At 35.3% G+C, this 17348-nt stretch overlaps 1 protein-coding gene across 3 annotated transcripts in view; it reads left to right on the top strand.

The window, feature by feature from the left end:
• LOC150077004 (RNA-binding protein 4-like) overlaps positions 1 to 17348 on the top strand; it is a 335818-nt gene that overhangs the window by 48125 nt on the left and 270345 nt on the right. For all 3 annotated transcript variants that reach the window (XR_016547727.1, XM_090386802.1, XM_090386803.1), the window contains exon 2: positions 7568 to 7611. Coding sequence is in view for 2 of the 3 variants with exons in the window: in XM_090386802.1 (XP_090242928.1) it covers positions 7603 to 7611 (9 nt within the window). In the remaining variant the exon portion in view is untranslated. The remainder of the gene's footprint in view (positions 1 to 7567; positions 7612 to 17348) is intronic.

The following is a 17348-nucleotide window of genomic DNA, read 5'->3' as shown; positions in this document are numbered from 1 at the left end:
ATCTTTTACAGAGATATAAATAGCTTAGTTATATAGCGAAAATTTCAATTTCTGAGGACTTTGAACGAATTATCAAAAAACAGTGTGTTGTTGGGTTCACATTACGATATTTTCACGATACGATGGTGTCTCTGGAACGAATTAATATTGTAAAGAGGGGTCCACTGTATTTGTCAACTATAGTGTCTTGGCAGATACTGTACAATGATCTAGAATCATCAAAATGTTCCTTATTTCCGAAGCCATTCTTTTGTCCACTTTTGATAACCAACACTGAAAAATTTTGACCCTAGCCAAGCACTTCTATTGGCCTCACAATCACGGTGAATTTGGTTAACTTTAAAATATCTTGGCTTGGAAAACTTATCAATCACAAGTGGGCATAGTTTTGTTCTGCCATCTGAATTGGCATGACAGAACAGAGAGTCTTTGTTCTTAATTTTCCACCATGGCAAGACTCCCCTTGAACAGCAAATGTTTTTTTTGGCAGCAAATTATAAAATAAACTTGTCTCATCAAGATTAAAAATATCCTTTGCTTATTTTTCAAGAATGGACCATACAGAACATAACCAGTATAGCCTTTATTTTGTCGACTAATCCAGACTGGCACCAAACATTTCACGAAACCAAGTTATTCCTGTCTTTAAATCTTTGGAGTCAGCCACTGCTGTTTTTGAAGTCACTAATTCCATGTTGCTGAGCTAGATAATTTGCATTTGCTTGCAAAATCAGACCTGATATTGGCAAATTAGATGCATGCATTTTTTGGTATCGCTCAGAGTTTTGCTTCAAGCTCCTCATGTTTTGTACCACAAATTCGTTTCCTGTTTTTTATTGCTGCTCCAGTGTCACACACTTCAAGTTTTTTTTTCAGTTTTTCAGTATTGTAGGTAAAGGGATGTTGTATTGTCCTTGCTGTTTTGCTTCATTCCATCCTATCAGGCTCTTGTATAATTTTCAGTTTAATTTCCAGGCTTAATTGCATCCGTTTGTTTTGTAGCTATAACACTGCTAGATGAGATTTAATGATTTAAATTAATTTAAAGACAAGTTCCAAAAAAGACAGCTCAGATAAAATTTCACAAAAAAATAGATTATGCTGTAGCAAGACTTTGAACTGGCTTAACAATTGCAACTGACCTTAATTCCATGGAGAGTGTATGTAAACAACTTAGAAAAACTGTTTTTATTCTTTTGTTAATTTAGCAGCTCATCCTTCACAATGATGTTTTTCAGAGTGCACTTACATTGTAGCTATCGTAACCTGATTTTGTTTACACAAAAGTAAATTCTAACAAGTTAGTGCCATACTTTGGAAAGAAGGGAACTGGGTGACAAGAGGCAATAATTGGACACCTGTGTAAATATTGTAATAAAAATAATATTTATTTCTCACAGGGTAAAAATGAACTTTGTAATACATATTAACCAGATTTTATAATAAATGAATATATTTACATAAAATTATCCTTTCGCAGGGGAATGGTATGTGCTTCATATAAATGAGTACTTTGTATTAACGAGATTTTACTGTATTACCATTTTGATTTTATCATTTCTAAATTAAAATTTTGTCTCAAATTTTTTCTTGATGGGGGTAAATTAGTATTAGCATTAGTAGAGGCATATGATGCAAGAAAGCAAGCTTATATAGCATCGGCCAAAAAAAAAAACTTTCCATTTTACCCACCCATTCACTCCAAATGTTTGTCTAGTTCTGCCTTGAACTTAAATAAGTTGCTTACTTCCACTACAACAGATGTAAGTTTGTTCCAACTATCAACCACCCGCTGGCTAAAGGCAAATTTCTGCACGTCTCTTCTACAATTGTCTTTCCTCAATTTGAATTTATGTCCCCTCAGGTGAGTAATTTGAGCAAGAAGAATAATCCCATTAATATTCAGCTTGCTCAAACCATTCAAGGCCTTATACACCTTAATTAGATCACCTTGCTGCAGGTGCCCAGTCTCTAGAAGCTGCAAATTGCAGAACTTAAGCCTTTCTTGGTAACACCAACCCTTTGTTCCACTCACTAATCTGATTGCTTTTCTCTGTACTCATTCTAGCAGCTCCTAAAATTAGGCAATTGTTACCCATCTTCAGTTTAGTCTAAAAAAATGTATCTCTGTAATTTGAAACCAATGTGAGCCAGGTTTATTTGGAGAAAAACAAAATGGTTGTGTGTAATCTTTGCTCTTCAGTTCAGATGTTTGTCTGTGAATGGCTGGCTATAGACTGCAGTTTTATTGTCTCCTCATGCAGCAACTATTGTATTTTTATTTTAGTTTGAAATAGAATCTATTTATGTTACTTTCAGAGGTACAGCGATGTCATTTTAAGGCTAATAACAAGACAGGAAACTTTCCCATTGAGAAAAAAAGGCACTTGATTAGGCAAAATTTTAATTTAGAAATCAAGAAAATGTAAATGGTACAGTTAGTACAATTTTAATACCAAATTAAAAAATTTTAGATCAAATATGACAAAAGAAGGTCCAGATGTCAAAATGGCTTACACCTAAAAATAAGCAGGTTATGGTGAATTTTAATAGAAACATTCTGTACATAGATAGAAATATTGTAAAAACATTATTGTTATTGGGAGGGGGGTAATTGAATTTTTGGGATATTCATATCTGGTACCGTTCTCATTAATAGCCATCTGCTGTTGTCAGATGACACTACCAATTGCCGAATATAAGATATTGCTGAAGATATAAACGAACAATTAACTGAAAAATTAAAAGGCAATGAATTTGGCATTCAGCTGGATGAAGCAACTGATAGCCACACTTGAAGCCCATCTAGTATGTTATGTACAGTTTATAGACGGAAATAAATTTGTTCAAGACCTATTCTGCAAAAGTATTAATCACAGTACAAAAGCTGAGGATTTGTTTGAAATCATAGATACTTTCATGGCTGAAAACAAAATTGACTGGACCAAATGTATTGGTGTTTGTACAGTTGGTGGTCATTCCATGTCAGGTCATCAGAGTGGACTACAAGTGCTTATACATAAGAAACCACCTAATGCAGTGTGGACACATTGTATTATTCACAGAGAAGCACTTGCATCTCAATATCATCCACACACGTCCACAGAAGACTGTGTATTGTGTATTGACATGGGGGCTGAGTATACTTTACTTTTGTAAATCACTGGCTTTCTCATGGCATATCTTATGCATATATAAATTCAGAATGGAGCTCCATTCATATCTTCTCACAGAATCTCACTGCAATGCTAAAGACTTTGTAAACAATGATTTTGTTTCTAAGCTAGCTTATCTTTGCGATATTTTTGATAAATTAAATTCACATAATTTATCTCTTCTTCGAGGAAATGACACCAATATTCTACAACTGTCAGAGAAAGTTTTAACCTTTAATTAAAAGGAAACTAAAACTTTGGAATTAAAAAATAAAAGAAGGTAAAAATGATTGCTTCCCACTTTTACATCAAAATGAAGTTCATTTTAATGAATTAAAATCAGTAATTGCTAAGCATTTATCACAACTCCATGCGCGCCTCCGTAGCCAGGTGGGAAGGAGCAGCAGTGCATAGCACACGCTTCTTGATTAGACCGGGGTTCGAACCCGTCACCACCAAATACGGAGGATGCGGAAAGGTTGAATAACTCCTCACACATGAGGAGTTATTCAGCGAGGGGAATGCCAGAGGTGTATTCAACTCTAGCAGTAAGCTACAGAATCTTGAAATAACTGGGAGTAAAGTGGAGGAGAAACTGTTGAAGATAAACACAAGAAAGGCACCCGGGGTGGATGGGATCTATCCAGTTATATTAAAGGAGGCAGCAAAGGAAGTAAGCAAACCCTTAGCCATAATTATGAGAGCTTCCTTGGACTCAGGGGAAGTACCCATAGACTGGAAATGTGCAAATGTGACCCCAATTCACAAAGGAGGATCAAAGGCTGACACAAGTAATTATAGACCTGTGAGCTTAACTTCTGTTCCAGGAAAATTAATGGAGGCACTGGTTAAAGAAGCACTGCAGGATCATTTAGACAAGACTTCAGACACAGCATGGTTTTGTTAAGGGGAAGTCTTGCCTGACCAACTTGATTGGATACTATGATGCAGTCACAAAAGAACTGGATGCAGGGAATAACTTTGATATTATATACTTGGATCTTAGAAAGGCTTTTGATACTGTTGCACATGGAAGACTGCTACACAAATTGGAGCAGTGTGACATTGGAGGCAAATTGCTGCTATGGGTAAAGGGGTGGTTGAGGGGGAGAAGACAGAGAGTGGTAATCAATGGACACTGCTCATCGTGGACTGATGTTATTAGTGGAGTCCCTCAGGGCTCAGTGTTGGGTCCATTATTGTTTTCTGTATTTATAAATGATATTGATGATGGTATATCCGGCTTAATGTCCAAGTTTGCAAACGATACAAAGGTTGCCAGAGTTGTCAAGGACACTACTGACACTATGCTGCTGCAACAGGATCTGGAAAGGTTGAGCAGATGGGCTGAGAGGTGGCAAATGAAGTTTAACATTGACAAATGTAAAGTACTACACATGGGAAACAGCAACCCTAGAGCAACGTATCAACTCTGTGGTACTACACTGACAGTGGTAGAGAATGAAAGGGACTTGGGGGTGGTTGTGCAGGCAGATATGAAGTTCTCTGAGCAGTGCAGACGGGCTGCAAGAGTAGCTCATGGAGTATTGTCAATGATATACAGGAATTTTTCCAGCAGGGATAAGGAGGTGATTATTCCATTGTATAAGGTGATGGTCAGGCCACACCTAGAGTACTGTATACAGGTCTGGAGGCCTCATTTCAAGAAGGATGTAGAGTACAGAGAAGGGCAACAAGATTAGTGAATGGAACAAAGGGGTGCTCTTACGAAGAAAGGTTTAAGTTTTGCAAATTACAGTGTCTGGAGACTAGGCACCAGCGAGGTGATCTGATAGAGGTGTATAAAGCCTTGAATGGTTTAAGCATGCTCAATGCTGATGGGATTCTTCCTCTAGCTCAGAAAAATCACCTGAGAGGGCATAAATTCAAATTGAGGAAAGACAGATGTAGGATAGACGTGCGGAAATTTGCCTTTAGCCAGCGGGTGGTTGGTTGGTGGAACAGACTTCCATCCCTTGTGGTGGAGGTTGATAGCCTAAATAAGATTAAGGCTCAGCTGGACAGGTATTTTGAACGAACAGAGGGGTGAAGTGGAAGTGGGTTTTTTTTTTTTTTTTTTTTTGGCTGATGCTGCATAAGCTTGCTTTCTTGCATCAAATGCCTCTACTAATGCTAATGCTAAAGGTTAGAAAATGACCACCGCATATTCCAGAGCAATATGGCCTTAGTTGCTAATGCTCCTAAAAACCAAATAACAACAACAACTCCATGCACACTTCGAGAAATATTTTACAGAAAATTTTGAAGAATACATATGGATTAGAGATCCCTTCAATGCAAAGTTCCCATCAAATTTATCTACTGTCAAAGAACAATTTATTGATCTCACATCAGACCTCACTGAAAGTAAAGTTTTTGTAGTTATCTTTATATGAATTTTGGTGTTTAGCAAAACACGAATACCCAAAATGTAGCAAAGTTTTGCGAATGCTAGTGCCATTTGCATGTTCTTACCTTTGTGAAGTTGGATTTTTGTCATTGGCAGTCATTAAATCTAAGTACAGATCAAAAGTAAATGTTGAAAAAGAAATATGTATCGCCATTTCGAAAATGATGTCTAGGTTTGATGACTTATGCAATAAAAAGCAAGCACACATATCACATTAATGTTTTTTAAGAATAAAATAATATCCTGATTATTAGTTCATGTATTAATAATTATTGTATTAAATTATTAAAAATAAGAAATTGCACTCAAGGGAGGTGCTGGGAAAAATTTACAGGTCAAGGGAGGCATGTGCTCAGAAAGTTTGAGAACTGCTGCTCTAGATGAATAACTATCCATCTACCCTTCTGTTCATTGGTAAAAGCAACCTCTGATGATACCAGTCCTTGAGAGTTTGATTCATAGGTTTTAGATCAGGCAGTGTTATTATGTACATATCCCTTCTCATTTATCATATAATTTGAACCGATATACTCCCAGTGTACACTGGGAGTATATCGGTTCAAATATAAAGATAACTATAAAGATGATTAAAATATTATTTGAAGATTAAATCTCATGCAACATGTTTCATTATACTAACACCTGTTAAATGGGATTATTTTGCACTGATCCAGAAAATGACCTTGATAGCATCATACATTCTGAATGCTTGTTCATGTTTATCATAGAACATTTCTTCTGCGCTGTTTTAATTATATAGAGGTGTTTTGTTAATAAGTATGTTTTCTAGTAGTCAAATGATGTGGAGGAACAAAAGCAGCAGGTATTGTTAGTGAAATTACACAGAAGTAGTAATTGATTTGAAGAAATATGTCATTTTTGATTTCTACAGATGGTAGTAATTATTATTCCAAGTTATAACCATTGTGTTGATTCTCACTCAAAAAAAGGGGGCGGGAGTCAAACTGAAACCAGCTTGCTGTCAGTACTGTGTTGGGCAGCAACCCGGGAGGATATACTATTGGGCACATTTTGAAAGCATGCAGTGTTCTCCCCAGGGCCTATTGAATGGGCTAACCGCCCAGTGAATTTAATTGACTGCCCGGCTAAAACTTAAGCAATTCTCGTGGTACCATATGGTACTGCTCACTGATCTCAATCAGTATTAATTTGAACACACTATGTGATCAAGGTCAATGTGACAGGAGCATATAATGTTAAATTATGCAATTAATTTTTGCTCTGGATTGCTTATTTATAAATAACAGATGTTATAATATTGCGAAGTATTACACTACCCCACCTGGCTACTTCATAATGCCACCCGGCTGGCAAAATTTTCTGGGGAGAACACTGGTATGTATGATTGCTTTAGAAAATTGTGTGGCAATTGCTGTTGATAATAGCTCAGTTATAGTAGACCTAGAATTTGGAATAGCAAAGGCATTACAAAGGAGATTGAGTACTTTCTGGTAATAGGCTGTTATTGTCATCTGAATACATTGTGTGCTGAAAAGGAGAAAATGGCATGTCTCTCTCTGAAAGTGTACAGATATTTTGTAGACATCTAAAACTATACGGATATTTGGTAGACATTTAGTGCCATCTATAAAAGTGCAAAAAGGAAAGACGGTATGCGTAAAAAAGGTTTTGAAAGCTATTAGTGTATGTTTTGAAAATTACTTCTCAAAGGTACCAAACTTAAAAGTCACTAGTGAATGCATTGTCCAGAAGTATGCACTCCTTGCTACAGTTGTGATGGTGCCGTAAACATATATTGGAAGAAGTGTGCTTAAAAAAAGTATGGAATGCAGTCTACATGTGATGGTTCTGTATACTTATTTAAGAATTTGAAAATTTGTATTCAATCATTGAAAGTTTCAGCTAATAAACATTGTTACCTTGTTATTAGTGTTGCAATGATTACTTTTGTTGTTAATATATTAATTGAAATATAAACGTGGGATATTTTCTTTAAATTATTTTTATCCAATTTTTTTAGGTGCTAGTAGTCTTCATGCCAGAAGATATTAAAAGATGGTAAAGGTGAGAATCTTTAATTCTAATTTTATTAGTTAACAAGGTGAAATAAGAGTCACTTGTTGTCACACTATTGAATCAGAACTGGCCTCTGAGCTGAAAAGAAAAATGTCTTAACTTGAATTGAAATGATTATTTTGTACTAAAGGATTACTTGTGATTTATTCTTTGGTACTTCTTCCAACTCAGGAACTAACATTTACCTTTCAGTTTATTAAAATGACAACCCTTTTTATCACCAGAGGCATGCTAAGTGAAATCTTAATAGCCAAAAACAACAAGTGTCTCTCAGATTAGCAGTAGGATAAAAAATGCACGATTTCTCAAAAGGTTTGCTGTAATATCAGTGATAACCAAAGATAAATTGAACTCACTATGCCAGCTTCTCTTTTTACTAAAACAATATATTTAATTAAAAGTTTTAACATTCATTGAAAAATTGATTCATTAAAAATAGCAAGTTTACAGCAGTGAGTTTGATTTATATTTGGTAATTTTTGATTATTACAGTGGTAGCTATATATAGTTGTAATATATAATGAGGTAAGTGTGTATCTCTGTTTGGAAATACAGTATGTAATACATCCACACCCCGGCTTACGTAATACTCGTCTTATGGAAATTTGACTTTGTGTAAGTTTTTTTCTGGCCAGTGCAAACTTAAAAAAATCATGGAAACATATTTTGCATCCTGTAGGAATAAATGGAGATATCGTGAAATATCGTAATGTGAACCCACTAACATGTTTTTTGTGGTAATTCATTCCTAGACCTCGGAAGTTGAAATTTTTGCTATATAACTCAGCTATTTCTCTCTAAAAGGTCATTTTTATAATGGAGCGCTACCCTTTCATCATTATCATATGTTCCGTTATAAGAATCAGTTTTGAACGTCTTTGTTGATATTTTTCTAAAACACATTTCTGCAGGTCACTACCATAAAACAATAAAAACAATTTGCACTTTCTGGTTTATTGGGCTTTTCTGTTAGCGGAATCTATTATAAACGAGTAGTAAACTCTATCTTATAGCGTTTGCGATAATACCGATAACTGGAATTCTGTGGATTTTTACGTTATTATGGTGAAATGTGTTTCCCTTCACTGAAATCTTCAATCATATAAGAAACAAATTTTCAGAATCTTCCCTTCATTCCTATTTACTTATTATAATGGTGAAGGAAAAACGACCAGCAGAAAGTGCATGTTGTGGCAGTGCTAGGAAACCAAACAAAAATGATTAAGAATTACGAAGCAGGACAAAGTTTGTCATCTATTGCATCTATTGAATTAGATCTCACTGCTTCAACAGTGAATACTATTTTAAGGGACAGTGCATGTATAAAAGAACATGTTAAAGGATCAACGCATTTAAGATCAACATTGATTACAAAACAGTGTTCTGGTGCTATATCGAAGATGGAAAAGCTATTAATAATATCGATGGAAAATCAAATTCAGAAGCAAGTGCTACCCCTGAGTCCAGTTACCATTCAAGCAAAAGCAGGAAGTATTTATGAAGATAAGTACGGCAAACCCCAAGCCAATTTCGTGGCAAGCAACACGTGGTTTAATAGGTTTAAGCATTGCGCTGGTTTCCAAAACATTAAAGTATGCAGTGAAGTTGCCAGTGTCAATTCTGCAGTTGCAGAGAAATTTTGTGAGTTGTTGGAAAAAACCCCTTCTAAAATCTCCACAGCCCGCAACTTTCGCAGCGGCGTGCTCATCAGCTGAAGAGTTAATTCAGGCAGCGATGCTCGAAAGGTAAAACTTGCTGACGTTATGCCTGTCTCCTCTCTTTTTGTAAGTTTGTACACTTGTAATTTTTCCTAAAAAATTTTTCCTTGTAATTTTTCCTAAAAAAATTTAATAAATCTATTTACATGTTCGTCGAACATTTGTTTTTTGCTTCGCTTCAATCAAATTCGCAAGTGTTGCATAAGCATTTAGGGAAATTCTGACTTACGCAGAGTTCTGCGGAACGCAACACTTACACAAGTCGGGGAGTGGCTGCACACAGAAGGGAAAAAAAAAAAAAAAGTGCTTATATACATATATATGCGCACATAGTATATTGTATACACCTCAATTTTAATGACTTTTCAAGGGTCAACAACCAAAATTGGAGGAAAGATACACAGGCCCCTGTTTCTGTAATAAACTATAATCACCAGTAATAAATAAATAATATACATAATTTTGATTGTGAAGTTTAGACCAAATGGATGCCAAACAAGTTTATCATTTACAAATACAGTGAACTCCCGCTATTCGCGGTTTCGAGTATTCGCGATCGCCGATTTAATATAAAATGAAACCTAAAAAAATGTGAATTTTAAAGTGCCGTGAATATTTTCTGCCATAAAAAAACATGGGGGTGGTTAAAATTATCTTTCCCGGTCAAAAGAGCGCTCAGTGGGTTGGGGGGGATGACAAAATCACGAGCGTGGATGTTTTTCGCTAATCCTTGTTCAGTATGTGTTATGCGCTTGTTATGGAAGGTTTCGTCGTTTGCTTTTAATTTATGTGCTTATAAATTTATCAATTTATACAATTGATATGCTTACAAAAGTGATAAATCTACCGTTTTGCAGTGTAAAACAGACTTTTTCGAGTGTTTAACGGAAGAAAGTGACTTTATTGTGGACAAGTTCTTTCTAACCCCTACAAAAATATGGCTACGAATAACAAGAGAAATGTGAAAATATCAAAGAAGGTGATGACATTAGCGAATAAAATTGAGTTATTAGATAAAATTTCTAATGGTGAAAGTGTCTCCTTAGTGGCAAAACATTATAAAATCAATGAGTCAATGGTACGATCAATCAAAAAATCAGAAGAAAAAATCCGCCATAGTGTCCGTGAAAATGCGCTAATTGCTTCAAAAATTTGCTCTGTAACTCGTGATGTTAAATTAGAAAAAATGGAAAAAGCTTTAAATCTGTGGATAGAAGACAGAACTCAAAATAAAATTCCGTTAAGTTCACTCATCATTTGTGAAAAGGGAAAACTCCTTTATCAACACTTTAGCAAAACTGGTGATAGCACTGGCGGGATAAGTTTTTTTGCTAGCAAAGGCACTGGTTTGAAATTTCTAATAAATATTACATTTAATATTAAATTGTTTCTTATTTTCATTTCGATGCCATATGCTTACATTTCACTATGCACTGTCTATGTACAGTCATATTATGAAGGTACATATAATACATACATAGACAAAATTTTAGACTAGTTTTTCTTATATATTTCATACTTTGGAACGGAACCCCTTTATTACTATGGGAGCCATAACTTAGTATTCGCGTTTTCAGTATTCGTGACATTTCTCAGGAACGAAACCCCCGCGAATAGCGGGGATTTACTGTATAGAGCTAAATGTTGACCCAATAGAGAAACAGATTACATACATATGAGAATTTTAAAATAAAATTTGTAGAAATGTAAATTAAAATAGGAATAGAATGGAATGAAAAGAACAAAAAGGGAGAAGCTTATTCCAAGAGGAGCCAAATACTTGTTTCCAAGAGGAACAAGATCTGCATGCAACATTTGTAGATGAGAAATATGTTATATGAAGGTACAGACTTCAAGTGGGGAAAAATTTTTTTTTTTTTTTACTTAAGAATGTTGATACTCTGGACATACCTGAGCCTCAGTGTATCTCTGTTTCACTTTTTGTACAATTTACTTTAACTTACAGGTGACCCCCGCTTAACGCTGATAATATGTTCCGTAAAAACAGAGCGCTAAGTGAATCCGCGCTAAGTTTCCCATAAGGTAACATGTATTTGTGAGTTGCGGTCAGTGCCATAGGATATTTCCTAATCAATAATAAACTGTAGTGAAAAGATGCACAAATGTCGGTCAAAATATTTAATATTCAAATATTTGTACATATAAAATATTCTGCATTACATACGTATATAATCATGTGGTAACTAGTATCAAAATTAAACTTAAAATTCCAATTAAAATCATGAATTTAATTGGTCTAAATTAATTTTAATTGATTTAATTTAATTAATGAACTTAATCATGAAAAATGTGTCGATTTTGGGTTGAACTTTGGCCCTCTTCCAAATAAACTAAAAGGGGTATTAATTTTAAATCCCCGCAGCGTTACCACCCAACAATAAAGTCACCCGAACCTTCGCCGCTTTGAAACCTGGCATGTTTTTTGCTTCTTTCAATATGAAACTTCTTTTAGGCATTCGTTTCCACAAAAGTTCTGCTTCATCTATGTTATAAACTTGTTGAGAAGTATAACACACAACATTCACTTCCTGTCTCTCCAGTAGTAAACAATCGATACACAATCATGAGAGATTTTTTGAATGGCTTGGTGCAAAATTACATTAAATCTACACTAAGGTACTCGGCCCAAAGTTACCATATTTCTTTTCTAAAATATTGCCTTCAAAACAACATCGTTCCGAAGTTTGCCAGGGTTAATTTAAATCAAAATATTTCAGGCATAAAACAACTAACACTGGCGACATCGTGTAATATTGTTAAGCTTGCCTTAAAATCTTGATATTCGAATAAACAAAAATACCTTTCCCAGGTTAGGAAGCTTCGATAAATTAAAAAATTATCTACATCTTAACGATTGGTCTGTATTGAAGACCTCCATAGATTTGCGACGGGAAGCACAGGCTTCAGAAATAAAAAAAAAAAAAAAACAGACACGTTAATAAATTGCAAACATTATCGGATAGGTCAAGACATGTTCATGCGAATTCTAACACATTGTCACGGGCTTGCGACCAAGTAAATACGAGTTGGGTGACAACCCCCCCCCCCCCACACACACACAGACACACAATGTACCACCACAGAATATGTCAGCTAGTTCGCGAACATCCCCTCACCCAGAATTCAATGAACTGACATATCAACAGGTTACAAATCTTTCTTCATGTACGCTATCGCAGGACCAGATTTCACTTTTATCCAAAGGACTAAATTATAATTTACCACCTCGAAAACTACCTAAAACAGTGTGTAATTGATATTGAATTTGGACTTCTTAATGTTCCACAAAAAGATGTATTTATTCAACAAGTTAACCAAGTAGTGAATAACATAAAAGAAACGTGACTTCCTAAATTGAATACACATGACAGTTCAGCTTTACAAGAACTTCGGGAAAATAAGAACATTATTATACAGAGGGCAGATAAAGGAGATACAGTGGTAATACTAGATAAACTTGATAATATTAATAAGTTAGATTCAGTTGTTTCAGATACGTCCACTTATCTTGAAGTAGACCGGGCACTGTTTACCAATTTGGTCAATCAATACAATAAAACGTTAACCACGTATTGAAAAAACGACTTCATACTATGGCTAAAGGCCAGAACATATAATATTCCTGCACTTTTCAGTCAGGTAAAATTACACAAGACTGGATTTCCTATTCGACCTATTGTTTCCTACAGGAACTTGGCATTTTCATCCTTAGCCACACATGTATATAACATTATAAAACCCTTTAGACGGGTAATGCAATTTGGGATTAAGAACTACGATACATTATTTAATAATCTTAAAGACTGTAGACTCGGCAACAATGACAATTTATTCTCACTAGATGTTACCTCGTTATATACGAATGTAAACGTTGAATACACATTACATATTATTTGGGATATGTTAAATAAAAACTCGACACCGATTAATTATACGAAGCTACCTATTAAGGAAATTTTTCACTTAATTAAACTGTTAGTTGAAGCCAACTACATCACCTTTCGAGACAAGGTGTACAAACAAATTTTTGGATTACCAATGGGTTTGAGCCTGAGCAGCTTAATGTCAGAGATCTATCTCTCAACGATTGAGCATATACATTTGACACCTTTTCAACCCCGTATCTCATACTATGGGAGGTATTTAGACGATGTTCTAGTTATTACTGATAGTAGTACTATCCAAGAGATTTTACATTCGTTTAATAATATTCATTCTAGACTCAAATTTACATTGGAAAGGGAGGGTACGGATACAAAGTCATTAAACTTTCTAAATTTCATGCTTTAGCATCTATCGAAAACTACAAACACCGGTATGCTTCTACATTATAATAGCTATCACCCGTTCACCTACAAAAGATCGATTATCTTGGATGAATCTCTAAATGCCTATAAATATTCAACGACGGAATCTGCTTTGGACTCAGAAATACAAATATTAACTAGCAGGTTCTTAAACAGAGGTTATTCCATTGCCACAGTAAACCGAATTAGGGTAGAAGATAGACAATAGTAACATCAAAAAATACTATTTCTGTCCCATATGTTGAACAGTGGCACAAACAGCTTAATAGATTCTTTAAAGATACCGAATTTAAAATTGTAGCCAGGCCAATACGGAAGTTACGCACTATACTGAACAATCGCTTGGTTCTTTCCGCGTTCACAACACAAATTAATGTTCTGGTATACAACATTTCTTGCGGTGATTGCGACTCGTCTTACCAAGGTTCGATGCGATTTTCTCTTAATAATCTTGTAAATCAACATAAAGCCTCAGTTCGTGCTTCTCGTTCAGCAGCGTCAGAATTAGCCTTTCATGCCATTAATGAAAAACATACTTTTTTATTTAATGGTGCCAAAATACTTCAACGTAATTATACGTGACTATTAATTGCAAAAACCGTAGAAATTAAATTACATGAGAATTCTGTGAATGTTCGGCGGCCATATTTGATCTCCGATACGCGTAAAAGCGTATGTGCAAAGACAAATAATCACTATTTAAGTTTCAGGTTTAACCAAATTCGATAATTTTCATTCCTGTGATCATGACATACGGTCGAAAAGTGTTGTCAGCTTCAGGAAGGAAAATCGTTTTGAATATTTTTGTTAGATTCTTTTAAGCCGACCGGGCTAGCCGAGTGGGTAAAGTACCTGCCAGGCAACCCAAAGGTCGCGGGTTCGATTCCCGCCTCGGGCTCGGATCAAAGTACTGCAAAAACCTTGGGAGGTGCAATATGGCCACAGAAGCCGATGCGCCAACAACTACCAAATCAAAAAAAAAAAAAAAGATTCTTTTAATTGCATTAATTTGATTTTTAATAGTTTTAAATTGATTTGAATTGTGTTAAATTGATTATTTAATTATTTATATTTTACTCTAATGTACCGGTAAGTTGTCGATTTTTTTTCCGTTTTTTCCGTTTTAATTTCTGGAGGGTATCATGCGGAAGTGTTCTATGTACTATATTGAGGTAAACTCTTATTATTTTACAAATAGTATTATCAACGTAGAACGTATTGAGTATTACAGCTCTGATTCATACTATCTAATTGCTTCTAAACAAAATTCTCTTAATTTCTCCACTTGAGATTGCTATTATTATGTCACATAGTTTCTTTCTCATCTGCTTTTCATGGAGAGTAGATTCCTCATGGAAACAAATATGACTCCTCTTGGAAGTAGTATGTTATTTTATTTTATTTTTTTTTCCAAGTTTTTATTTTAAATTGATCTTATTTACTCTTAATCTGGTTCTGTGTTTTTCAAATGTTAAATAGCCTGATGTCTTTTTGTCCCATCCTGCATCTATTGCTGCCTCCAGAGTTCTCCTTTTTCTTCACTTGAGGGCTACATCACATAACCCATAATTCTAGTCTGTGATATTCATTTCCACTTTCATTCTGCCAAACCCCGCTTAGTTTTTCTGAAAGAATCCCAGTTATTGGTTGATTCAACCACTGCTCATCTCAGTTGTCCTAATTATATAACTATATAATATCGGTGTAAATACACCATAGTTAACCCATAGATTTGAGCTACGATTGTAGCGTAGAAGGCATCGTTTTAATTGTATCTCATAATGTGGTTGCCTTCACAACAAGATAGCTACTATTGAATTACTTCAAATAAATAACGCTTCTCTAGTAGAGAAGACTACTGTTATTTATTTTCAGCGTACCACCACCCAGACGATCGTTTCGAAGCTTTTTGCTTCATCATCAGTGGGCGGGTAGGTAATACAACAAGCCATCTCAGTTGCGAAGTTATATGCACATTATGAGAGATGCCAGAAGGTGTGGTGGTAATGTATTTGGAAAATTAAATGCACTAGGCATAATCCTTATGGGTTTTGATAATTAACTATATAATATCGGTGTAAATACACCATAGTTAATACACCGTAGCTCAAATCTGTGGGTTAACTGTGGTGTATTTACACCGATATTATATAATTATCAAAACCCATAAGGATTATGCCTAGTGCATTTAATTTTCCAAATAATTATTTAACGTATGATTCCTTTAAAGGAATATCAGAATGGACATATATGGAGCATATATGTCCATTCTGATATTCCTTGTCAAATTTGGAATCTCCTCTTTTCAATCTTCTCTGGCTTAAACTCTCTCTATCCCAGTCTGCCAGTTTCATTTTTTGTCACTATCATTCTCCCAACTCCACTAATTACTTGGATCTCTTTGACTTCCTTTCTTTGAGATGTGACTTTCTCCAGTCCAACTTTCCTAACAGTAAGGTAATTTTCCTTGGTGATTTTAATGTTCATAACTCCAGCTGGCTTCTGTTTTCTAGTAAAACGGACCCAGTTGGTTGAGATGCGATGCTGAGGATTTTGCAATTCTAATGACTTCGCACAGATTTTTCATTTGTCTAACACAACTGGCAATCCTAAGCCAATCCAAGCTCTTGATCTTTTTCTTTTAAAAAACACTTCCCAACTCATCCAGGTGAGTGGTCCTCTGGGCACTTCAGAACACCCTTTGTGTTGGTCTCTTCTCCAATGAACCCTTTCCCTCGTGGCCATTCTCAATCTTGTGTTGTTTGGCATTTCGAGACTGCAAAAATGAGATGACCCGCTAGATTTCTATTCTTTTCCTTGGTTGCATTACTTTTTGCTCAGATCGTGTCAGTGAAATTATTCTTGTGGGGGTGAAATCCTTTATCCCACACTTCACCTTAAAATCTCATCCCTTAACCTTGGTTTTCCAAAAAAAATTGCTGCAGTTGCACAAGATAAGAATGTTGCATATCAAAACTTGCTTACATCCGAATCTCCAGGTTCCTTTTTGTCTGCACCAAAGCTTGCAACAATTATAAAGCAGTTATTAATTAGTCCTAACTAGATTTTAAACAAGGAAAGAGTAGAAAACTTGCTTCTTGTCCAATTGGTATTTGAGCATTCTGGTATCTTGCCAGAGCTATTGCACATAACTTTTGCCCATCTGTACTCCAAACTCTGTTAAAATCTGATGGTTCTGTTACCACCTCAGCTAAAGATAAAGCTGATCTGCTTGCATCCTACTTTTCTTCTAACTCTTGTATTGTGATGACCTTGGTACATTTTCTGGTACACTCCACTCAATTCCCACTGTGATCTTCTGTCAAACGGATGTCACAAGAATTTTGAACAATCTTGATGCCAAGAAAGCTTCAGGTGCTGATAATATTTATTCACTTGCTCAACACCTATAAACCTCAGCAATAAAAAGGGTGTCAGATCCCTCCAATCCAATTAATGTCCCTATTGTACTTGCTTCTACTCTTTCTGAAGTAATGGAGAAATCTGTTAACTGCCAACTCCTTAACTGTCTAGAAAACTTCCATCTGATCAATGATCACCATTATAGATTCTATCAGTGTCGATCCACTGATGATATACTGGCTTTTTTATTACCCATCTATGGACAAATTCAGTGGAAAAGTTTGGTTAGGTTAATTGACTCATCTAACAAAGTCTA

This window comes from Mastigoproctus giganteus, chromosome 12 (assembly GCF_048544385.1).
Source record: "Mastigoproctus giganteus isolate SK-2022 chromosome 12, ASM4854438v1, whole genome shotgun sequence".
Classification (NCBI taxonomy): domain Eukaryota; kingdom Metazoa; phylum Arthropoda; class Arachnida; order Uropygi; family Thelyphonidae; genus Mastigoproctus; species Mastigoproctus giganteus.
This window is presented reverse-complemented; position numbering and strand designations above follow the sequence as displayed.